Source organism: Danio aesculapii, chromosome 6 (genome assembly GCF_903798145.1).
Source record: "Danio aesculapii chromosome 6, fDanAes4.1, whole genome shotgun sequence".
Taxonomy (NCBI): domain Eukaryota; kingdom Metazoa; phylum Chordata; class Actinopteri; order Cypriniformes; family Danionidae; genus Danio; species Danio aesculapii.
This window is the reverse complement of record NC_079440.1, coordinates 26546712-26572015: the sequence shown is the minus strand read 5'-3', so window position 1 is coordinate 26572015 and position 25304 is coordinate 26546712. Positions and strand designations below refer to the sequence as shown.

General features: G+C 37.9%; 1 protein-coding gene across 4 annotated transcripts in view; it reads right to left on the bottom strand.

Moving 5' to 3' along the window:
• Positions 1-1264: 1264 nt before the first annotated feature.
• The window catches only part of tnrc6c2 (trinucleotide repeat containing adaptor 6C2), a 48646-nt gene continuing 24606 nt past the window's right edge, over positions 1265-25304 (bottom strand). The window contains exons 3-21 of one of the 4 annotated variants that reach the window (XM_056459840.1): positions 23297-25304; positions 21883-22089; positions 19821-19978; positions 19623-19700; positions 19463-19520; positions 19215-19360; positions 18922-19068; positions 18334-18480; positions 14372-14491; positions 14105-14188; positions 12199-12442; positions 11662-11826; positions 10961-11149; positions 10714-10863; positions 10463-10573; positions 8709-8924; positions 8472-8545; positions 7630-7769; positions 1265-7453 (exon numbers count right to left, since the gene is read on the bottom strand). The exon at positions 23297-25304 is cut by the window's right edge and continues 187 nt beyond it. In XM_056459840.1, coding sequence (XP_056315815.1) covers positions 7072-7453; positions 7630-7769; positions 8472-8545; positions 8709-8924; positions 10463-10573; positions 10714-10863; positions 10961-11149; positions 11662-11826; positions 12199-12442; positions 14105-14188; positions 14372-14491; positions 18334-18480; positions 18922-19068; positions 19215-19360; positions 19463-19520; positions 19623-19700; positions 19821-19978; positions 21883-22089; positions 23297-25280 — 4800 coding nt within the window. In that variant the 5' untranslated portion in view covers positions 25281-25304 and the 3' untranslated portion in view covers positions 1265-7071. The remainder of the gene's footprint in view (positions 7454-7629; positions 7770-8471; positions 8546-8708; positions 8925-10462; positions 10574-10713; positions 10864-10960; positions 11150-11661; positions 11827-12198; positions 12443-14104; positions 14189-14371; positions 14492-18333; positions 18481-18921; positions 19069-19214; positions 19361-19462; positions 19521-19622; positions 19701-19820; positions 19979-21882; positions 22090-23296) is intronic. The other 3 variants (XM_056459842.1, XM_056459841.1, XM_056459843.1) reach the window with 3 other exon arrangements.

Sequence of the window (25304 nt, the reverse complement as noted above, 5' to 3'; positions counted from 1 at the left end):
GGATGGTTGGATTTAGGTTTGGGGAATGTGTAGACGTTAATAACGATGGGTTTAGGGTTGTGGTAGGTATAGACACTAATAACTGTTATTGTTGGGTTTAGGTGTGGAGTAGGTGTAGACATTAATAACTGACGGGTACAGCGCCATCTTGCCAACAATATAGTTTTGACATGAGGGTCTCCATAACATCAAGTTATGCCTCTACTACAAGTTATGCCACTTCATGTTACGCCCATCTTGCAGTTCGCAGACAGACCCTACTCCACATCGGCGTGAGTTCGAATCTCACGTAAAGGTTGCTTTTTTTCTCTTATTGCCACACACATTTTTTGTAGGCTATATACTGTATAATACAAGTGGCAGCTTTGTCTTTTCTAGGAAAACCTATCCATGTTTTTATTCATATGTATACATGTATTCACATTGCACACACTTGACTACTTTTTTAAATAATTTTTTGATTCCAGAGTTTCCAAATGTTCTTACAATAAAATGGGGAAGGTAGCATGTGTAATTTAATAAATTAACATATTTCCCCTCAATATTTTTTTAAATCTTGTATTACTTCGTTGATGCAGTTGTATCGCTTTTTCATTATAATCGGCTTTATTCCTCAAACGTCAGCATTAAAACCTCCAACTCTGTAAAGTTGCCCTTTTTTCCTCACCACGACATTCCACGGTGACTCGTGAATCCGGTGAAATGGCCTTTGTACAGTGGGGGCACATTAACTCATGGTTATCGTTAGAAGGTTGATTATACAAACTCCTCTCAGTTTTTTTGGAACTTAAGTACTCACAGTAAGCAGATTTTGGGTTAATCAACCAATAGTTCCAACACAATCACATGGCAGTTCGTAACTTTTTGATTTAGTGGCTAATTCGTATTCATACAATCTCATTTGTACAATTTAGTATGATTTGCTCATCCCCCTATGACGGTAGGTTGAATTTAGAGGTGGGGTTGGATGCCATGCCTTCTTTTTAAAATCGTACACTTTCTGTACTGAACTGAATTTAAATACAAAATCAAATGAATTAGCCACTAAACTGACAAAACATAAAATACTTAGTTTTCCTCATGAGATCAGACTGAGAGTTTAGGGTTTAGCAAGTGGTAAACTAACCCAGCTCTCTGGAATAAACCCTGGAACTAGCATGATGAATCTAATAAAGTAAAAATAAAATTCCTACAAAGGTCAGAGTTCTTTGAAAAAAAAAAAAAGATCATACATGAAATATTTGCCTACAAAACACAAACCCAGTTCAAGAGAAAAGAATGCGGTTTATTAATATAGGCTGAAATAATCTCCATACAACATGGAAAGACTTTTCTGTGTCCTCAACAATCACATTCTATCAAGGGTAAGGAAAAACATTTAAAAGTTGTTGAATCTCAGTACAGTCGTATGGTTTATATCTGAACAATAGAGCAACAGTTCACAAGATGCCATATCCAACCAATCATTCCATTTTAGCACTAGAATGTCACAGATTGGAATAAACCCACAGTGCTTGGTTGTTGAAGCTCCTTTCTTGAACAACGCAGAGCATGGTGATGACACTAGAATCTGCTGATTCAAATTAAAAGTTGTACAAAGAAACAAGTGCATGACCCCCCGCCCCCCAAATATCCTTGTAAGAATAGCATGTCTGGACATTCTGTCCTCTCAAACTTGTGCATAGATTTTAAATCCTTTCACAATATCTTAACATTAGTCTAAACCTAGATGGAGTATTTTCAACCCACACTCAAAAACTAGTACGAAAATCTAGTAGAAGTAAAGTTCTAAGTGTCTACAATTTTCAGGCCTTTGCATAAAGGCCTCTACTGAATTTCCAAAACATAAAAAGACAAGAGAATGGAATAACAAGCATTTGACACTGGACCTCGTTGAGAAACATTAGGTAAGGTAAAAATCAAACAGTGGTAGGTCCTTCCACAACCTAACCAGTAAACAAAATTCTATTTGCATGTAAAGTGATACAAACACATCTCATAAGTACTCTACTTCAAGAAATAAAACGCATAGGTTCTTTAATATCTAATATTTGGTAAATTTCTGCTACAGATTAAAATTCAAAACATCATTTTTTTTTTAAATCCATAACCTTCAGTGCTTAGAGTTGATCTTTTTTATTGTTGTTTTTAAATCTTTTTTCTGTTTTGTTAATCAATTAGTTAAATTGTCATGATAATCAACATCTTAACAATGGAACTGGAACTCTGGACCCCTAATCTTCCTGAGAATATATCCAAGTCTTTTGTCAGTGTGCAAGACAGTGACAAAATCATTCTTTTGCAGAAAGGAAAACGTGAAGACATCAGCATCAGCTCAACATACAACAAAAACAACAACAGAATTCATGAGAAACAATACAAAGCGACACTAAAGCAACCCCAGAGTTCAGCAACAGCATACTTCATTTTCTTGTTATTGAACTGATGTAATTGTCTGTAGGTCGTTTTCTTCTTTTTGCAAATTCAGACATTTGAAAAGGAAAAAAAAAAAAAAAAAAATCCAGATTCAAGACTTGAAATGAGAGATAAAGCTTCAGAGAATGGAAATGATGGGCTCTTTAAAAAAGTAACAAATTTTCTCACTGTAATCATGAGTTTCTATGTTTTTTTTTAGATTTTAATTGAGCCAAAAAAGTAACTGAAATGATGCAAATGCTACATAAAACACTATATAAATGATCACCTTTGTGGGTATTTTTTCCCCAATAAAAAAACACAATGAGGATACAATTTACAGGTTTTTATACATTAGGATGGAAATAAGTCCTTGAGTAAACATTGACACACAAATTGTCATTATCTCCCCTGCATTATTTCTTTTTTGAATACAAGCAAGGGAAAAAGACACTCAGTGCACTCACTTACTCACGCACACACACACACAAAGCAGTATAACAAACAAAATGGATCATAATTGCTGGCAGATACCCAACAACAACAATCAGTGATTAGAGAGCAAATGAACTAAAGCACTCAAGCTCACGCATTCCAAATATTTCTCGTTGTTGAGAAGTTACTTGTGAGCATGTTAAAAATACATTAAAAGGTCTCAGACCCAAACAAAATATAAAAAAAATAAATTCACATTTTACAATTGACATGCTTTAATTCAAGTATTGGTGGAGATCTATCTTTTGATATGTTTATGATTTTTCATTCTTTGCCTAGAAAGAAACGTTGTTCAGAATGATGGGGTTCAACATAATGATTGAAGTCATACACAAATACTGCATGGATGTCTTTTGTCCTTATAACAAACACACAACCCACACTCTCAGTAAGACTGTTTGGTTTTGATCAATCGCTGATCACTTTCTTCCTTTAGGCAAATTCTCACCGATGACACACTCTATTGCTCGTTTTCAAATCAATTTTTACCCAGGAGTTTTAAAAGTGAAGGATTTGGAGATCTGATAGCATTTTTGCTACAAAATAAACATGATAATATAGAGGATAAAGTTAACTGTAGTCATAGTCTACCTATGCTGGTGTCACCAGAGACTTCCTGTGATGTTTTCAGTCACATTGTGGTTCACTGTCAGTCAGCTGTGACTGAATTTGGAACAAGGCAGTTACATACACAGGCAACAGTGAAATGAACTGAGATTGAGATGACAAATGTACAGTTCTTTTTACAAACAAACTTTTTGAAAGGCACTCCAGCTTGCCAGCAACCTTCAGGATGTGATCAGCAAACAGGAGATATCATCTGCAAGATGTGCATTTTGAAATGTTTTTCTTTTTTTTCATTGTTTACGTGTTTTTGTTTTATACAAAAGATATTAAAATGCCATTTCATTTTTTTGGTATTCAAAAAAAAAAAAAGTACCAGGGATTACTCATTATCTGTACGCCATTAGCACACCAGAACCCCCAATGCTGTTAAAAGTCCAAGCTAGTTATTCTTCTAATGACAGCAACAAGATTATCACAAATAATCAGCATATCCTCCACCCATTTTCAAACCCAATCCCACCTCAAACACACAAGAATCATCAAAGTGCCTCCAAACAGAAGTGCTCTACAACGAAACCACACATTGGAATTTAAGATGTGAAGTCAGCGATGCCACAGTGTACTGTACCTATATATTTATGCATACATTGGCACATGAGACCATGAGGGGCATTCATCACAAGCAGCAGCAGCAGCAGCAGAGAGGTACAATACGCAGGTCCCATTTACTGACGACTCGCCAACAGTTCCTGTTCAGGAGGATTGAGAAGACCCTAACTAGCCACCCTCCAAAATGTATTTCCCCCATTGATAAATAGTCTGTTGCGTTTCTTTCATGTACGTTTTGTAAGATTCGTACACACATATCTAAATGTGGAATTGAAAAATCTTTAAAATGATCAACTTTTATTAAACATAAATGGTTCATCTTGCCATGCCCTGAGATTGTATTGAACGAGATCTATCAGATTCAGCACAATTGATGCGCAGACCTCCTGAAATGAATTGGCTGTGTGTCAGGAAACACCCTAAGTTTAACAAGGACGTCAATGGTCTTGAGTACGTAAGATAATATTTCAGGAGGACTACACAAATTTTAAACTTCCTTTCAAAGCCACAGATTGGCACAGGGCGGACATTACATGCCCATCTTCTCTCACTTTGCATAGTCACAGCATGCCGTGTGCTGTAGTTAAAGCGCCAATGGCAGAAAGAGTCTGTCCATAGAAATACTGCTTGGACAGGGCTTTTCAAGTATGGGCAGCTTTTCCTAGATAACAGGGTTGGCTTCAGTGAGGCCACACAAAAGAGTGGATGTTAGCAGCTGAGTTAGAGGTGGGACGTCCAGGGTGAGGTCACACACACACATCAATAAAAGCTGATTCTATTCTAAATGATCTAAGAACACTGTTAACAACAAAAACTAGTTATTTGAAACATGAAAATTTGCCCACATCACAGCATCTTCATTTGCATCCGTGACACAGGACAAGTATACTGAGGCACCTCATTTAAAGTGTATCCACATGCGCTGCAGGCAGTTAAAGACCGCTGAATGAAGACCAACAGAATGTGTGGGAAAAAAATAGTCATAATATACAACACTGGCGATTCCATTCAGTCTTAAATTCCAGCAAAACCACACGAGGGAGGGAGTGGGTTAGGTTGCATGAGAGCAGTCATCCCAGATGGAACGGGGGACATTTGAAGATCTGTACCTAAGCAACTACTGCAAACATCACATCATCGTCCGTTCATATCATCACATCGTTAATGTCCTTTCCTTCATTCCACAGAGGAATCTGCTACTGAGAATCAAATATCCTCCATCAGTTTCCACACTGAGGCACTGACAGCCTCTTTTTCAAATCCAATCCAACTGAAGTGCCTCTTCAAGACAGAATAAAGTCTTTTGACTGTATTAGAGCAACAACGACATTCACTTTGGATAGAGTGAGAGTAGAAAAAATACAGACACAAAAAAAAAACATACATTGCAAGTTTCATTTGATTGTAGTTTTTGTTCTTCCCTCAATTCTGAAGTCTGAAAAGTTTCTTGATCAGAGATGGATGACAAACAAATGAGCTTTTTGAATACCAGTAAGGTGTATATATAAAAAACGTTAACAGTTAAAAGTTGCCACAAGATTATTATTTTTTTGTTTCTTTTCATTTTTTTAAACAATATGCTCCATTATCTGATTTATTGGCTTTCAGAAGGAGCACTGCTCTTGTAATAAGTGCTTTGCTAATACCCCTTTAAGAAGTAACTTAGAAAATGTACATGTGTTTTATGTTTGTACCAAATGCAAGAATCTCTTATTCTGTACTGCATTAAGAGAAATGCATTGTATTTGGTATTGTGCCTGACTTCCGAGCCATGTGTCTCCCGCTCTGGATTCCATTTCTGTTTGGTAAAGAGATGTGGCTGGGAGACTGTGGCATCCCACACATGCCAAGTGGTAAACTGCATGGAGTGATGACAAACACAGTTAACAATTCCTCCTTTCCACAAACTTACAAGTGAACAGCCAGCAAGGCAGACAAACAGATAAAGGCAAGGTGGAAAAATGAGTCCAAAGATTCAATTCTGCTAAAGTCTTCAGCAAAAACAACAAAAAAGCAGTTTCAGTAAGCTTCAGTGTGGACGGAAGAAAGCGTCTCTGGCTTCTATTGCACAATGCATCAGTGAGAATTCTCTGTTGCATCTCATTAAAAATGGCTGACCACATAGTAACTGAATAGTGTTTGATTGAATCAGCACTCAAGTCGTTTAGGTATCATAAAAAGCATCCACTGAGTGTTTTTAACAGTGGTGAAGTACTCACACACAGATGCTTGGTCAAGTTCCAGCAGACACACTGACATTCATTCATCTGAATTGAAGCTTAACATTCAGCTTATTTAACCATACATGTATTAAACGATAAGAAAATAAAAAGGGTGTGAGAAATCAGAGCAGTGCAGCTCCCTTTTATAACTAACAGAGTTCAAGACGAAACATATCATTGGTGATTAGTCATGCTGACAGGCCACTGCTCATTTGCTCTGGGCTATTTGCTGGCTCAGAAACAGAACTGTGCAACTTAGGAAATTGGTTGATGTTGTTCTTTTTAAATAAAACTTTAAGGAGGACCTGGAGAGAGAGCACTTACGGCTAATAAGTTCTGAAAAAGCGATGCAGATATTCAAACCAAAAAGTACAAGGATCATTCCAATCATCAGAAGAGTGTCATTATAGGGAAAGGTGTCATGAGGTTTCACTGTGCCTGGGTCGTTTTCAGATGGCTGCCACGTTGGTGGCTTCTCCTGAACAACACTTTTGAAGAAAAACAATCTTTGGAAACAAAAAAGCATCAAAAAGCTCTGCTTCTATTGATTTATATTTGTCAAAGTCTTTGAACACGAAGATCCACGAACACAACAGTCTGACGTAAAAAACAGGACAAATAAACAGCAGTTGGAGGTTTGCAGCCCGTCTCACCTTCAACCTCTGGTAGAGTTCAACAAAAATTGATTATCGCCACATTGATTTGCTTGAGATTTGATCCATTGGGTCTTTTGACTTTGTTGGTTTATGATGTCTGATGCATCCTACATGCTCTCTCCACTCAGCAGGTCTCCCGGGAGCAGAGTATTTATTGGGATGGGGCTGCCGATTACCCTGGCATCGTCTCCGTTTGGGGGAGCCCATAAACTGGAGTACTGTGGCACACCACCCCAGAGCATGTCGCCTCCATTTCCGCTGCTGCTGTTCCCAGTACTGCAGACTGTCTTGGTGCCTCCTCCTCCCCCGCTCCAGAGGCCTGTGGGGTGGCTAGCAGTAGGGTTGCCCAGTCGGGGTTGACTGGAGCCTGGTGCTGGGCTGGCCTGCCAGCTGGTGGTGGGGGTAAGGGACTGGCCCTGTGCAAAGAAGCGGTTCACGTCCTCCTCGCTGGCAAACTCTGCCAGGATAGTAGTGTTACCCAGCACACACCTGGAGTTGCAAACAAAAAAATGGGGGGATTTAAACCATTACATATATGTGGGTAATACACACTTTTGTTGAGGTTTCTGACTTGAATTTAGGGGGAAAAACAGAACAAAATCTGTTCTGGAACAGTCTGTGAAAGTAGTCAGAGAAGTATGTAGTAGAAAAGCTTGAGCTCTTACATGTGCAGGGATTTCTGGGCTTTGGCAGCCTCCTCCTTCGAGCTGTAACGTACGACAGCATTTCCCTGTGTCAGGTTCAGGTGAAAGGTAATGAGAGGGCCGTGCTGCATGCACAGAGTTCGCAGAGTGGAGCCATCGATCTGTGTGCCACAAAGAGCTATTATTACATTGTCCGATGGTCTTCTTTATATATTCTAAACACTTAAAAAATAAAATAAAAAATGTTGTGACTGTCAGTGTTTTTTGTGATTTTGTTTTCAAGCAAAAAAGCATTTGAAGGCTGGAATATACTACTGAACAATGGCCAAAAGTGTAAATGGTTTCCAAATTAAAACTGTACATTTAAACAAATTTCAACAAGTCATTCCAAACACCACTAACTAGGTAGGAGAGGATTAAGGAATGAATACAGTGGGTGTCCTAAAATCAATGCAAATTTAAAATGTGATATCCTCTGACTGGTTGGTGTCATAGTTTTAAAAGAAAATCTTGAAGAAACCAAAAACAGCAGAAGCACAGTCTGTAAACTCGATTTCTCCAGACTGCAAAGTAGAACAAAATCTAGAGCAATAGTCAGCCTTTTACCTGAAACAGCAAAATGGAAAATAATAAAAAGAACTTGACAGACAAAAGTGAAAACTTTTTTTCATTTGACACTCTGTCTTTAAGTTTGTTCAGTGCAAAAAGAAAAAAAAAAAAAACAGCCAAACAACATTAACATTTTAGAATATGCTAAAACAAAAATAGACACTCTTTACCTAAAAAGGCACAAAACAGCCACATGTAAAATCTGAATAAATAACAGTTTTTTTAAAGGATTTAAATGGATCTGCTTTAGGCACCTGAGGAGTGAGGTTTCTCAGCACCAACCAGCTGCTTCCTCTGTTTGAACTGTCAGAGCTCCAAGTTCCCCCTTCTAAAACAAAAAGAATACAGACAAGTCAGCATTTTTTGTTAAATTCTTGACTTCTGCCCATTTGGAATACTAAACTTAACATTAAACTGGACAGAAAGGGGTGTAAATGGTCCGAGTTATGGGTTTTACAGCTTTGATCCACTATGATGGATAGAGAATTTACCTGAGGAGTAAGAGTTGTTCCAACTCTGGCTGAGGCCAAGAGAATTTCCTCCCCAGGTGGAGGAGGGCTTGGTGTTGGTCAGTCCTGGAGGGGGGCGAGAAGGAGCATTGGAGTTTCGAGTCCCTGGGGAAACCTTCCATAACTCTTGAGATAAAGAGGCCTGTGTGTGGGAGATGGGTCCAGGGGACCAGCTAGACTTCATTTCCAAGAGTTTACCTTGAAAGTTGGAGAAGAGGAAGAAACGGGGTGACAAATTAATATCAGCAGCAGGTATAGTGACCATTCAACATACAGTATAGGCTATTATGTGTTCTGAGATTTTAGATTTGCTGCAGACACAATTTTAATTTGAAAACTCCCAGGCTATATTTCAGTGTAGACGGAACCTCATTGTTCCTTGACCTCTCCCATTTGACCATTAAGCTGATTTTTGTTTTTCTTTTTGTGACACAGACAGAAGTTTAAAGAAACCATGAGCCCAAGATGGAAAAGGGACATCTATGTTTTTTTAAATATTTTAAAGTGCCCCTATTACGATTTTTTTTAAAATTTGCTTTCATGCAGTATGTAACAGCTTTAAGTGAATGAAAACATCCATCTAAGATTTATTCTCAAAAGGAAAATGTTGCTATTGAAATGAGTTGCTCTCCAAACTGGATGTTTGTGTCTGAATGAAACCTTGCCAACCCAATTGTTGCGAGCACAGACCTGGAAAAACATGAACCCTCCACCCTCAAACACTGAAGCAGATTCTACAAAGGTGACGTGCTTTTGCACATTGAGGTAAAATCTTTGGTAACACTTTACTTTGATGGTCCATTTAAGTATTAGTAGACTGTCTGCTTAATATCTGTTGATACTGACATTTAACAGTCCTTCAACAGACATTTAACTAACTATAAGAAACTTTGCAAGTACACGTCAACTTACACTAACCCTAACCACAACCTAACAGTCTACTTATAATCTAATAAGAATTAGTTGGCATGTCGAAGCAACAAAACTTAAATTCAACAAACAGACCATCAAAATAAAGTGAGACCAAATCTTTTTTTTCTGTCTAAAGTGTAGACTGTGAGGAATCAATAGTTAAAGTTCATTTTCACAACAATACTGTGCAATAATGCGCCTCGTGGTTTTAAAGTGTGTCCTGAGCACCTGAAGATGAATAAAATCAACTCTGAGCTGAAAAGTACCCAACATCTTTCACTTTCCATTTTTCATTCTGTGGTTGCCTAGAAACTTAAAAAAAAATGCAGCACACTGGTCTTTTCTAAATGCAAAATGTTAACCAAAAAAAATATATATATTAAATATTAATTTATATTAAATATATATTATATTTATATATATCACTTTGAAAATGAATCACTCACTTTAGCCCAAGTGATTACAACTGTGTACAACTGTAATTATTTTATTACCTTGTAAGGTGAAATTGCCTACTACTCAGTAAGTACTACATTTGTATTTGAATTTACTACACAAAGTTAGAAAAGTATGTTCTATGTAGTATGAATGGAACTCGGACGTACTACATCCGCCATTTGTCACATGACCTTTCCACATCAGTTAAAAATTGAAGTACATTCTCTGCCAATTATGAACATAAAACAAGCAGAAGAGAGCAAGGGAAATATAGGTTTTAGGAGATCACATTCTTGGTAAGATGCCAAAATATGAGGAACAGGACCAAGCAAGGGTAAGTAGGTTTAGGGGGTGGGTCATGGGCTGGTCCGGGATTATGACTGTACCTGTATTGTCAGCATCCCTCTCATTCTGAGAGAAAAGAGCCAGTGAGTTATACGCACTGTCTGACCAATCATTCGAGGAAGACAGAGTCCCACTCTGAGATGGGGATGAGGCTATTATGGGCATTTGTCCCAAGTGGACACCAAAAAGGGAAGGAAACAGTAAAATATGTTTACTGTGTAATGCTACTTAATTTATTTAAAAGTTTGACTGTCATATTCCCTGTTATAATTGATCCTAAGCTATCCCTCACCTCCAGTCCGGTCACGTAACAGGTAGCGATTCACATCCTGTATGTTAGTGTTAATGGTGGGGCCATTTGGAACACTTCCTGGGGTCATGTTAGGATCATTCTCAGGATCAATATTCTGCAGACCTTTCCATGGCACTCCAGGGCAGAACTCTGAGAAAAATAGCAAGTACAAAATGTATTTTCACTGCATCTAGTACATATATATTTTGAAGACTTATTTTCCGATTAATATGACGGCAATGCTCACCTGGAGGCCAGCTAATATTGGAGCCACTTGCAATTTTCTCATTGGGACTTTTGCCCTGTGTCCAGCTCTCCGGAGACACCAACGTGTTGCTGGGGGATTCAGAGCTTGACATCATTTTGTATGGGTTGAAGGAATCTTCCATAGTGCTCTTTCCGGCAGGCACATGGGACTGAGCAGCAGATATTGGACCTGGAAAATAAATATAGAAGTATTTTAGAGGCCAATTAAACCAGACTCAAATAAATGCTAAATAACTGAACTGCTATTTCTATCTTCAAAGATAAAACAAAAAACTGAAGATTACAAGCTAAAGCTTTGGCCCTGAGATGAACTTGTTCTAGTGAACTGCTGTGGTTTGGCTGGAATTACTGTTCAGGCAAGGTTTGAGAACAAATGCCAAGAAATGATCATTTTTAAAAAGGCCCTCTGAGTCAGAGCAAAAAATAACTCTGGAATGCCTGCAAGCACTTAACTTGAAAGGGAGCTTAGTCTGTCTCAAGGACAGAAATTGTGACTCAGTGAGTTTGTTAAATTGTTGTTTTCTTGGAGTGGAATGTTTGTTGAAGTATACGACTTTAACAGTGTGTTAGACATACAGGTTATCGGATCAGACTTGATAAACTTTAGAAAAAAATATTTCCATCAGTGAGGGCACAAAATCAAGCCTATGTCATGTTTGGGTCAATGAAAAAAATGAATACCGTGTTTATTGAGGTTTGCCTCCATGTGCTGAGTGCTTGCTGTCAGAGAATCTATGGAGTTTGGGTGAGTCCACTGTGAGAGTCTGGACTGAGGCTGAGGAGGGTCTTTCATAGAGAGGCTTCCCACCTCCATACAGTTTACATTCATGTTCGGGTTCAAACCAGCTACATGGTGAAGCATAGAGGGAACAACCAAGATTAATGCACATTCACACACACATAGTATTGTATTAGTATTTCCCTTTGATCAATATTTTGCCCTATGAATAATAATATTGAACTGACAGCACTACTACAATACAGAATGAGCTATTAGCATAAATATACAATATACAAAAAAGGTTTCAGCTTTTATAGAAAGTTACTCTTGCTGTAGTGTTACTGAACTATATGGAACAGTTACTATCAAGAATGATACTCTTTGATGTTTTGATAGCTTCCAGGTATGTGAAATACTGTTATTAAACATAAGTAGACACCGTGAAATGAAATGTCAAGCGTAGTATGCAAAGGTCCATATGCAGCATAATGTCTTACAGAGTGTAAAAGATCTAAAGGAGTTTGGAGAACACTGCAGCTCTTTAGTGGGAAGATCTGAAAAGGAGAAGCCTGAAGTCTGAGAATGACCTGTGAAGCTGTCCTGGCTTGCCTTGCCAAGGTTTTGGTGCAGGCCTGTGTGAGAGGAAGGTGGAGGCTGCTGCTGTTTCATGAGCAGGGCCTGGGCCAGCTGACGCTGATGCTGCTGGATCTGCTGCTGCATGTTTGTGATTGTACGTGCAACCTGCGTGAGAGAATAGGTTTCATAATTATATATATATATATATATATATATATATATATATATATATATATATATATATATATATATATATATATATATATATATATATATATATATATATATATAAAGTAATATTATTCATAATTATTATCCAAAGATAAAAAAATTAACTAATACTTCAGGAGCTGACTAGGGCTACACAATATTGAAAAAAAAATTGCAATATTTCGTTTTTCTGTGATTATTATTGCGATATAAATATAAATTCACAACATGACTTAAGTAACTCTATTTGTAAAGAATTCATAATTTCACTTTGATTGGGATGATTTGCAGATTAATGCATATGCATACAATATACAAAATTATGCAAAAAATTTATTAAATAAAAAAATTAACAATAGAACAAACATGGAAAAAACAACAACAACTGCACTTTATGGTTTTTGGTGGAGTTTACAGAATAAAGTAACAGAAACTCAATAATCAATTGTACAATAAGTTCACAGAGGTTTCATTGTAAAGTTCCGTATTGATTATAAAATATTGCTTCTTACCTATAAAGCTTTAAATAATCTAGCTCCTGTTTATCTAACCAACCATCTGTTTGTACCTAGAATAGCAAAGTCGAGTAAAGGAGGTCGAGGTTTCTCATTTATTCCAGAGCCAAACTCTAAAATAGCCTTCCTCATAATGTCTGAGGCTCAGACACTCTTTCAGTTCAAAACTAGATTAAAGACCTATCTTTTTAGTAAAGCACACACAATGCATCACATAACAGTATGATGCATGAGTATGCTCCACGCAGGTGAGCTGGCTTGACAACCACCTGTAGGACACACTCCTCCTGTCTTAATGCAGCAGACACTGTGTTAAAAACCCTCATTTGCTTTACATGTTTGTTTCTATGTTTGTTTATATAACTACTATTTTCCTGTGGGCCAGTCTGACTTCCTGATGGACGTCCAGTTTCTCCTGGCACCTAGACTGCAGCTTCACACAGGAAGTTTGGCCAGAAGAATAATGGTCATGCCCAACAGAGCCTGGTTTCTCTTAAGGTTTTTTTTCCCCTCACTACATCAATTGGTGAAGTTTTTTTTTTTTTTCTCGCCAGTGTCGCCACTGGCTTGCTTGGATCGGGACTTGTGGAGCTGTGCTTCAGTAGAGTTGCTCTTCAGTGTTTGAACTTTCAGCAGTGAAATTTAAACCACACTGAACTGAACTAAACTGAACTCTGAAATCTGGACTTTACTAGAACTATGTTAAGCTGCTTTGACACAATCTACATTGTAAAAAGCGCTATATAAATAAACATGAATTGAATTCATTGTATAAATAAACAACCATTATTTGTTAATGTAGCAAACTTCAGAATTTCTTGTGCCACAATATTTTACTAGAAATCTAAAACACAATTTAAAAACACATCAAGATAAAACAAATCCTTCACACTATTATATTAGGGTTAACCTTTGCAATGATTCCACAAATCATGGTTTCTAAACCGTTTCCTAATGATTATGATCCCAACTTGATTATGCAGATCCAGCCAAGTGACTATAGTAGATTCCCACATTGCACGATATTATGCAGCACTAATTTTAACTGTGTCAATATCCACTGTTGTTCAGGGCTAGCAAAATGAGTGTGTGCGTGCCATACCTGCTGCTCTTGTTGCTTGATGGGACCAGAAACATTACGCTGAGCCTGCATCATTTGCTGCTGAATCTGCAAACGCTGATATGCCTGACACAAAAAGAAAAACACTTAAGTTGAGAAAGAAAGGAAGGTGGAGAGAATTATAGAGAAAAAGAATTAATTAGTGAATGGGAATCGAAAACACTGGCACCACACTGTAGACAGGCCAGTGGGTAGATGTCATCTGCTGGCATTCATGTGGAGAGCACAAGAGAGATCTGTGTGACTCACCACTTGCAGTTGTTGTAGTTGGTACAGCAGGGTCATTTGTTGAGGATTTATTGGTGAGGTCAAAAGTGCAGGATTCAGACCGATGTTTTTTGCCGCAAACTGTAAGAGCTGTGCTTGAACCTACCAGAAAAAAAACACACGCATATGGAGTGTAAACCAAAATGCATTTTAACAACAGAGCAATAAATTGCATGGACACACTGATTTTTGATAAACCTGATGATCAACATTGGCATATTATGGTCATTTTCCAGTTTCAGTGACAGCATGGAAACCAGACGTTTTGGTCAACATCCATTTTTCTTTGTTAATGACCTACAGTGCTCAACATAAATAAGTACACTCGATTTTGAAAATTAATATTTTGATCCATTTCTCAGTGAATACAGGTAATATATTTTGGTGCGTTTAAAAAAAAAAAAATGAAACATATATGATATAAAAACTAATAGTTTAGTGACAGAACATCTTTAGAAATAGAAAGATGATACATTTGTATTCATGCAAAATATTGCCAAAAATATACAAACTACAAAATTTCAAGAAAAATGTATATATATTTTGTTTCTCTTGAATTTTGCTCCTTTTAAAATCTTTATTTAATATTTACCCCTAACGTATAAATTTGGGCTACTAATCTTTAGACCGTTATCGTAAGTTAATTTAATAAATTAGCTCCAGATTTGGCTTTATTACTGACTCATCTAATGTATATGCACAAATATAATATTGTAAAGCATCCAATAGAAAATATTAATAAAAAAAAAAGACATATGTGAGGGGTGTACTCATATTCGATAAGCACTGTACAAAAAAAATTTATGTGAGGGGTGTACTCATATTCGATAAGCACTGTACAAAAAAAATTATATATATATATATATATATATATATATATATATATATATATATATATATATATATATATATATAAAATTCTGAGCAATCCCTCCAAATGTGACCAATTAGTTTTAAACAAGCAAAAACATCACCACAACAGCACGTGTGATTTTAAATGTTTGAAACAGTTATTAGACCGTTCCTAAAAAAACAGGACAATATTAAGTGAGATTAAGGATTTAAAATAGTCAGTTAGGGAGATGGCAAACAAAGCCAAATCTTGATAATTCTCAAAACAGCCCATTCAAACAAATTGGTTGAATAAATTGCTCAGTGACCCATTCAATAAGCAGTGACTTATAAGTGGCCATATTTAAAAGTTTCACTTGTTTTTACCATCTACAGCGTTTCTACAGGTTTCAAAGTCAAATTTAAGACCATAATGAATGAAATCTCAGACTAAACGCTAAGGATTTTTTAAAATAGCCAAGTTAAAACCTTAAAAAACAATGTTATTGTAAGGAAGATAATTTAACCATAATAATAACTAAATAGAGTTAATAAATAAACGTTTTTTAAAACTTTTATTGAAATATCTTGTTAGTGATTGGATGGGTGTTGACCCAGTTGGGTATAGCTTTACATGGACAGGAAAATTAAGACCCGTTTAAAATGATTAAAGACCTATAACACAATATTTCAGTGGATTTAAGACTTTTTATGGCCTAAAATTTGTTAAAATTTAAAAAGTATTTTAAGACTTTTTAATACCCTGATCTAAGGGCTGCATGATAACAGAAAAAATTATAATGATGATTATTTTGCTCAAAATGTTAATCACGATTAATAATGACGATTATTCCTTTGGTTAACTTTTATTATACATGTATATATAATATAATATATGATATTTTGAGTATAACTGACATGAGAGACGTGGCATGAGAGCACTGCATGTGTTTGGCGATTAATTCCTGATCCTTTGCATAATGTTTTTAACCAAAAGATAATTTAATTATTTCCGATGCGCTAAAATATTTGTTAAACTAAATTTAAAAAAGCATACATACATATTAATACTGTAAAACAGAATAAAGTGCATTGTCTAATCGGAAATAAAAGAACATGAGTTATCTATTTCATTATTTAATGTATAAAATAGGTTAGTCTTTTTATAAAGTGAGTTTAACTGATCTGAACTTTTAATTACTTTTTTTTTTTGTGAATAATAAAAGTTGCATCACATTGATGAAAACGAACCTGAATACCCACATAAACAGGGCCAAAATTACTTTTTAGTATTTTTTTACATTGAAATGATTGGATACAGTGTCTTCTGTCTACATGAATGGCAAACCGCTGAATATCAGTGAATATTTGGTTTATTTAGAAAACAAATGGGGTCTGTTTTAGTAATGTTAGTAATAGAAAAATGCAAAGCAGAATTCTCCTGAGCTCATTAACCCACTGATGACAGCCACTTTGTGATTGCTTTGAAGGTGGTTAATGAGATTTTTTGTGTTACCTTGGGAAGTTTGGACTGAACAGGAGCAAAGGCTACCTGATAAACATTACATTCCTTGAAAAAAACACTTGCAATCTAGACACGGTCACCTCATGCTTGTGACGGTACAATCTGTAAAACTCCACCCATAAAAAAAAACAGCTTGGTCTTTATACTGTAAAATCGTAACGATATTTATTTATTGACTGTTGGCCACAAATATCGTTATCGTGATAATAATACGATTAATTGTGCAGCCCTACCTGATCTAACGCTTTGTATATTCAAGTATATACCATAGGTCAGGGTGGACACCCATGACATGTGGAGTCCCACAAGGCTCGATTCTGGCACCACTCCTGTTCAACCTTTATATGCTCCCTCTGAGCCAAATAATGAGAAAGAACCAAATCTCCTACCACAGCTATGCTGATGACACTCAGATCTACCTAGCCTTACTGCCTAATGACTACAGCCCCATTGACACCCTCTGCCAATGCATTGATGAAATTAACAATTGGATGTGCCAAAACTTTCTTCAGTTAAACAAAGAGAAAACTGAAGTGATTGCGTTTGGAAACAGAGATGAGGTTCTCAAGGTGAATGCGTACCTTGGCTCTAAGGGTCAAACAACAAAAAATAAGGTCAAGAATCTTGGTGTGACTCTGGAGTCAGATCTGAGTTTCAATAGTCATGTCAAAGCAGTCAGTAAATCAGCATACAATCATCTCAAAAACATTGCAAGAATTAGATGCTTTGTTTCCAGTGAAGACTTAGAGAAACTTGTTCATGCTTTTATCAGCAGCAGGGTGGATTACTGTAATGGCCTCCTCACTGGCCTTCCCAAAAAGACAGTCAGACAGTTGCAGCTCATCCAGAACGCTGCGGCCAGAATTCTGACCAGAACCAGGAAATCAGAGCACATCACACCTGTCCTCAGGTCTTTACACTGGCTCCCAGTCACATTTAGAATAGATTTTAAAGTATTATTACTGGTCTATAAATCACTAAATGGCCTAGGACCTCAATACATTATAGATATGCTCACTGAATACAAACCTAACAGATCACTCAGATCTTTAGGATCAAATAGATTAGAAATCCCAAGAGTTCAGTCAAAGCAGGGTGAATCGGCTTTCAGCTACTATGCCCCTCGTTGCTGGAATCAGCTTCCAGAAATGATCAGATGTGCTCCAACATTAGGTACGTTCAAATCAAGACTGAAAACACATCTGTTTAGCTGTGCCTTTACTGAATGAGCACTGTGCTACATCCGACAGATCGAACTACTATGTTTTTCTCTTCTTTTTAATTCTTTTATAACACATTTTATCAGCTTTTATTTTATTTTATTTTTATTCTTACCATTTTTATGTTTGTTTTTATTTCTCTTATAATTGTTTCTTTTATTCCTGTTTATGTAAAGCACTTTGAATTGCCACTGTGTATGAAATGTGCTATATAAATAAACTTGCCTTGCCTTATATTCAAAATTTGTATAGAATTCATTAATATGATTACATGATTTATGCAACTTGAACTAATAGATTAATGCCACCTGAATTTTAGAATCTAGCAAGTATGAGAAGAAACAATATAAAAGTTTGAAACAAATTACCTGAGGGGTGAGAAGCTGAGGCACTTGAGCCCGCAGATTAGGCTGGGTGGAGCTCAGAGGTGGCACTGGTGGCTGAGGGGGCGGGGCCTGCTGCTGCATTATCCGAGTTTGTGCTGCTCCGTTAGTGCCAAACATTCCATTATGCATCTAGGAAACAAAGAGCAGCGAAATCTAGAAGCATGCACATACTCTAAATCAGTGGTCACCAACTCTTTTTTACCAATCTACACAAAGACTGACTGAAAAAAAAAAAGATATTTGTATGGCCCCTTTTTACATTGAACCTCATGGGATGCGGGATGTCATTTGAAGAGCTCTATATCAATGTTGTGGCAGTTGACCATAATTAAAATAAAAAGCAGCAGTTGGATAAAAAAAAAAAAAAAAAAACAAAGAGCGATACATCATTTTTTTTGTCTTCTGTCATATTCAGGATTCACCAGGAAAATGATCAAATCTATTGGTCAATCGCAATCAGCAGAGGCGACCACTACTCTAAATGATCGAATTAACAAGATCCCAATAACAAAAAGGGATAAAAATAATGGGATATTAATTATTATTAAATATCCCCATGAGAACACTTACCTGTCTATTGTTCAAGTTTTGCATGGACAGGCCAGAAGAGACTCCACCTAACCCATGGTTCGGGAGGCTGCTACTGGCTAGTGGGAGCTTGAGACCAGGAGAAGGCATAAAGGGTGAAGATGAAGAATCGTCTGACAGCCTGCCATCCTGAGAAACCAGAAAATATGTTGAGAAAATGAATTGCAAAATTTACCTAGATCTAAATTCTCTTCACTTCTGGCCAGAAGTGAGAATTTAGAAGAAAAAAAGCTTTTCCTCAATTCTATTCAATAACAACTGAGACTAAGATATACCTTGTCCAGGAAGGGGGAGTGATCCAGTGAAGTGTCTTTAGAGAGGTTTGTGGGTCGGCACACTATGGACTTATTTAATCCATTACTGTAGTCTGAAGTGCCCATCCCCCGTTTGTCCAGTTCATTTTTTTTCTCCAACAAAGCGCCTGAGGAATAGCAAGTGCATAAGCTGTGTTCCAGACCAAGACCATATGACATACTGCATGTTTGACTTTTTTTTACAGGTTGACTACAAAGAAATGACATACTCATGGCCTGATCCAAATTCATGTTGTTACTCTTCAAGGCTTCTTCTGCGGGATCCTTCTGTATTAGGTAAAGGATAATTAATTATAATGTTAATAACATATATGACTGTTTTTAGTAAATTAATTCAAATTTATTGTACACATTATTGTATTAACATACCGGAAAACCCATATCTGTAAGTTGCTTGATAAGCCTGTTCATGATCCAAACACCATCCTGCTTGTTAGAGACCTTGCCCTGTAATAAACAAAGAGCACAACCTAATGCAAAACTACACGAGACAAAACAAATACTACATATATATACTTTCTATTACAGGCCAAATCACTGATGGTTTTGAATGCCATTATTATTTACCCTTTGTGGGCCCTTTTTGGATTGACCCCAGGAGTTGCAGGTGGAGTCTTGGGATATGGGACTGTTCCACATGTCACCATCATCAGCATTCCATTGACTGGTGTTCATGCCCATCTCTTCCACGCCAGATCCCCAGCCATCTTGCATAGGTTTGGGACCTGGAAAAACACAAATGGAAAAGTCAATGAGATCATAATATACTAAGATATTCACACGTGTATATATAAACAGATGCTGGTCATATAATTATGCATATTTTCAAAAAGTAGATTTATTTTACCAATCCATTCAAGTAAAACTTGTATAACCTATCCATTAATTCCACGTAGACTGATATATTTCAAGTGTTTATTTCTTTTAATTTTGATGATTTGGATGACAACTAATGAAAACCCCAAATTCAATATCTCAGAAAACTAGAATATTGTGAAAAGATTCAGTATTGAGGACACCTGGTGCCACACTCTAATCAGCTTATTAAGTCAAAACACCTGCAAAGGCCTTTAAATGGTCTCTCAGTCTAGTTCTGTAGGCTACACAATTATGTGGATGACTGATTTACCAGTCCATTAACATCTTGCACAAGGAGGGCAAGACACAAAGGTCACTGCAAAGGAGGCTGGCTGTTCACAGAGCTCGTTGTCCACAGAGCTAGTTGTCCAAGCACATAGAGAGGCGAATGGAAGGAAAAGATGTGGTAGATGAAAAGTGTACAAGCAAAAAGGATAACCACACCCTGGAGAAAATTGTAAAACAAAACCCATTCAAAAAGGTGGGGGAGATTCACAAAGAGTGGACTGCAGCTGGAGACAATGCTTTAAGAACCACTACGCACAGAGGTATGGAAGACATGGGTTTCAGCTGCTGCACTCAAAGTGTCAAGCCACTCTTGAACAGACAGAAGCGTCTTGCCCGGGCTAAACACTGGACTGCTGCTGAGTGCTCCACAGTTATGTTCTGTGATTAATGTAAAATTTAAGAGAGGAAAGGCACACAGTACATGTTGCTTGAGGCCCAGTGTAAAGGTTCTACAGTCAGTGATGATTTGTGGTGCCATGGGGTGTTGCTTCACTGTGTTTTCTGAGGTGCAGAGTCAACACAGCTGTATACCAGGATGTTTTAGAACACTTCCTGCTGCTGACCAACAGCAAACTCGCCTGACCTTAACTCCTTAAAAAATCTATGGGCTACTGTGAAGTGGAAGATGCAATATGCCAGACCCAACAATGCAGAAGTGCTGAAGGATATTATCAGAGCAACCTGGGCTCTCATAACACCCGAGCAGTGCCACAGACTGATCGACTATAGAGTGCTGTGCATGCTCATCCTTTTCATGTTCATATGTTTGGCCAAGATTTCTAAAAATCCTTTTCATTGTATTGGTCTTAAGTTATATTCTACTTTTCTGAGATATTGAATTTGGGGTTTTCATAAGTTGTCATCAAAATTAAGAGAAATAAACACCTGAAATATAGGAGTCTGTGTGTAATAAATGTATACATTATACAAGTTTCAATTATGCAATTGGTCTGCCCAATACAGTAATAAATATTACGTGTTACTCTTAAAAGCATAAAACGGTTAAAAAAACAATAGGGTGACAAAACAGATGTTCCATCGTTAACAAAATACTGCCCCTTTGTATCATTAGTTAAATCCAAAAAAAATGAATAAATAAAAAAAAATTGTTCTACAACAAACCTATAGAACTCATCAAAATGAACAATACTTTAATAGAGAGCCAAAGGATAAGAATGTTTATAATATGAAAACTGTACTTCCGGTTAAGCTGGGGTAGTACGTGGTAATTCAATGTATTTAACACATGACTACAAACTAATTTGAACAATAAAGATTTATTTCAATAAATACTGGAGTTTCATTCTTCCATCAGACGTCAATGTAAATTAACTTTATCATTAAAAGATATCAAAACTAAAAATAATTATATAGAATAAACATTACATAGAAATTTTAAGTGTAATTTTCTAAAACTAAACTAAAATCTAAAACTTCTGGTTTTGCAATTGCCAATGGGATAATGTTTCTTTCCTTTTATTACCTTCCTGACAGGGGCTTGATACAGCAGGTGCATTTCCTCTGCCATAAGACCCACTTGAATCATGGCTACCTTCACTCCATCCCCCACAGACCCTAGAAGATTGGCCCCAAGCTGAAGTACCATTGTCCACAGAGGAACTTGAGCTGGCTGTCTCGCTCCATGAAGAGGGCTCTGTATTTGGCTGAACTTTAGGGATCTCTCCCCAGCCTGATAAAAATGAAACACTATCAGTACTACAACTTAAGGTAATTAAAATATAGGTGATATAATGCATGTCCAATTGTTTAATCAGAGAGATAAATAATAGGCTATCAAAATAGTTGCCATATTATGAACTTATCATTAGAGCTGTGGTAAAACATTGTTGGAGAAATTGATTCTGAGATTTTAAAATCACTATTGCATCACTATTCTCTCTTGAATTGACAGCTTATATTTCAACAACATATAGTATTCTATGCTAGCTTTTAATCATAAACTCAAAATGTGCAAAGGCATAGGGAAGTAACTTTGCTTTGGGCCAAAACTTAGTTATTGAAATTTTGGAAATTTTCAGGACCTTCCTTACCAAGTAGATGTGAATCTTAAGCCATTTTTTACTTGTGCTTGTCATGTATGTGCTTTTCCAGTTATGGTCAAAAGTTAAATTCTGTGCTATATTCAAAAACTTTTTAAAATCTTGACTCCATGAAACAGCATAAGACCACCCCTTCAATGTAAACACAGCTCACTAGGAACATTTGAAATGAGCTTTTCTAACTTCATCAATAGGGCGACGCCGTGGCACAGTAGGTAGTGCTGTCACCTCACACCAAGAAGGTCGCTGGTTAGAGGCTCGGCTGGGTCAGTTAGCATTTCTGTGTAGAGTTTGCATGGTCTCCTCGTGTTTGCGTGGGTTTCCTCTGGGTGCACCGGTTTCCCCCACAAGTCCGAAGACATGCGGTACAGGTGAATTGGGTAAGCTAAAATTGTCTGTAGTGTATGTGTGTGAATGAAAATGTATGGGTGTTTCCCAGTGATGAGTTGCAGCTGGAAGGGCATCCGCTGCGTAAAACATGTGCTGGATAAGTTGGCGGTTTATTCCGCTGTGGCGACCCCAGATAAATAAAGAGACTAAACCGAAAAGAAAATGAATAAATGAATTTCATCATTGATTATGTTCAAGTGGTATTTGTAAGGAAGCGTTTGCTAAGCGGATTATGGCTGTTTGCAAAGCATAAAGGACCCATCTGCTGTTAAAAACTAAGCTCAGAACAATAAGCTCAGAATAGCGATGCATTTTTTAAATCTTATAATATAAGTTTGTCTTTTTGCCACTACTCTACTTATGCAAACAATTTTAATCACAGCCAGTGCATAATGAAATAAAGCAAAAATATTTACATTTAAACCAAAATGTAATGCATGTTCTAACCTGGGTTCACCATGGAAATCCTGTTGAGAGGACATTCACCTTGACTGGGTGAGCCATTGTTGTTGCTTCCACTGACATGGTTCTGTGTGGGTCCTTGCCTTTGAGGATGATTAACGCTGTTTGGCCCAGTGAGGTTATTACTGTTACCACCGTTGTTTGTTCCTGGATGATTCTGGGAGTGATTCCTGTCCCACATATTCACACTCTTGCTGTAAGCACTGGGGTCACCCCAAGTGGATGTCCCATCATCAATATCCATTTTGCGACGAACAGAAGAAGGAGAAGGTTCTTGCCAGCCTGTGGAATCATCTCCTGTTTCCTGGCGGCATCTTGATGACCAGCCAGAGTTACTCTGTTTGACAGAATTAGGGCCACCCCATGATCCTATGCCTCCAGATCCATTGTTGCCACACATGGATTCCTGAAGTTTCCCACCCCATCCTTGGGTTGAACCATTGGAATGGTGAGCGTCACCCCAACAACTACCCTGTGCTGGTGATGCTTTAGTCCAGCCTCTATGAGTTTCTTTACAGTTTCTGCTTTCGGGTTCCCAAGATGAACTTCCAGATCTATTCTGTATTTCTGAAGATTCACTCCACTCCCCACTATTCGCACAACCACTTCTTCCCCAACCCGAGGAAGATTTGGGTCCATCACCCCAATTTTGTGTTTTCTTCTGAGAAGTACAATCATTCCAGCTAGATTTTTCTTCAGAAGCCCAAGACTGGCCATTACAGCAACTAATGTTGGGAGCCACAGGATTAGGATCACCCCAATTACTCCCTGATCCATTGGAAACCTTTTTATTTGCTGAAGGCTCTCCCCATCCACTGTTAGACTGAGCAGAGACTGATCCTTCCCAGCCTGTATTTGTTATGCCTCTGCAATGTCCCTCACTCTTGCTTGTGTCCATTCTAGGAGGTGGACTGATGTTAGAACTGGCACATCCAGGAGGAGGTGGTGGAGGTCCAGTTGACACTGTGTTGGAGGAAGACCTCCAGTCCTCAGTCCCTACATCATTTTTTTTGTCTGTACTTGCTTCCATTTCCCAAACAGTGTGTTGATGAACTGGAGTCTGCCCCCAGCCTGAGTTGCTAAGAACACGTGGATCCAAGTCCAGCCTTGGAAGCAAAGGGACCAAATCAGCACTTGAGGATCTTTCTCTTTTCCTTGGGTGGCCCTCACTGCTATCCCTGCTGCCCTCACTTGCTGGAGTATCAGGACCCCATGAACTCATATGTTCCTGGGAAGGAGCATCATTAGCATCCCATTCTGTACCTTCAGTGCTTGGCTGTTTACTCCAGTCACCCCAGCCACGACTACCTCTGCTAGCTCCTCCCTGACCCCAGGAAGAGACACCCACAGAATCCCACCCTGAGTCCTTTGATTCTCCATTTTTGGCATTTCCGCTGCCCCAGAACGCAGTTCCATCCTTGCTGGCAGGCTCAGTTGGTGACTGGCTGAGGTTTCCTCTCCAGCTGTTCACTGGACTCATTGGCTCTGCATTAGTGTTATTTGGTCCATCAGTTTTAAGGATAGGAGGTTTCATTTTGAAGGATACATTTGTGGGTGACTGATGTTGTTCTGGGACATCTGGGTTGCCCCATGCACAGTCCCCTACAAGGTTTTCATTGACACAACCAATGTTACCATTTCCACTGGTGCCATGAGGTGGTGCCACTCCTCCTTGGCCACACATACTAAGTGAAGGAGGATTTGAGCAAACCATGCTACTAGGTCCAGACCCAACCCCAGGTCCTTCATGTCCAAGAGCTGGCCAAGCAGCAGGGTTAGCACTGGGGTTTAGGTTTAGATTTGAGGCACCCCAGCTGGACTGCCCTCTACTACCCATGGACAAGTCAGTCTTTCCTTCTGAGGCCCACCCCCTGGTAGGGCCTCCATGACCAGACACCATGCTAGAAGAGAGATTAACGCTAGCTTTGCTTATTGGGTAATGACCCTCTGGGCTAGCTCCTGTAGCCATAATAGTGCTGCTACTGTTGCTAAC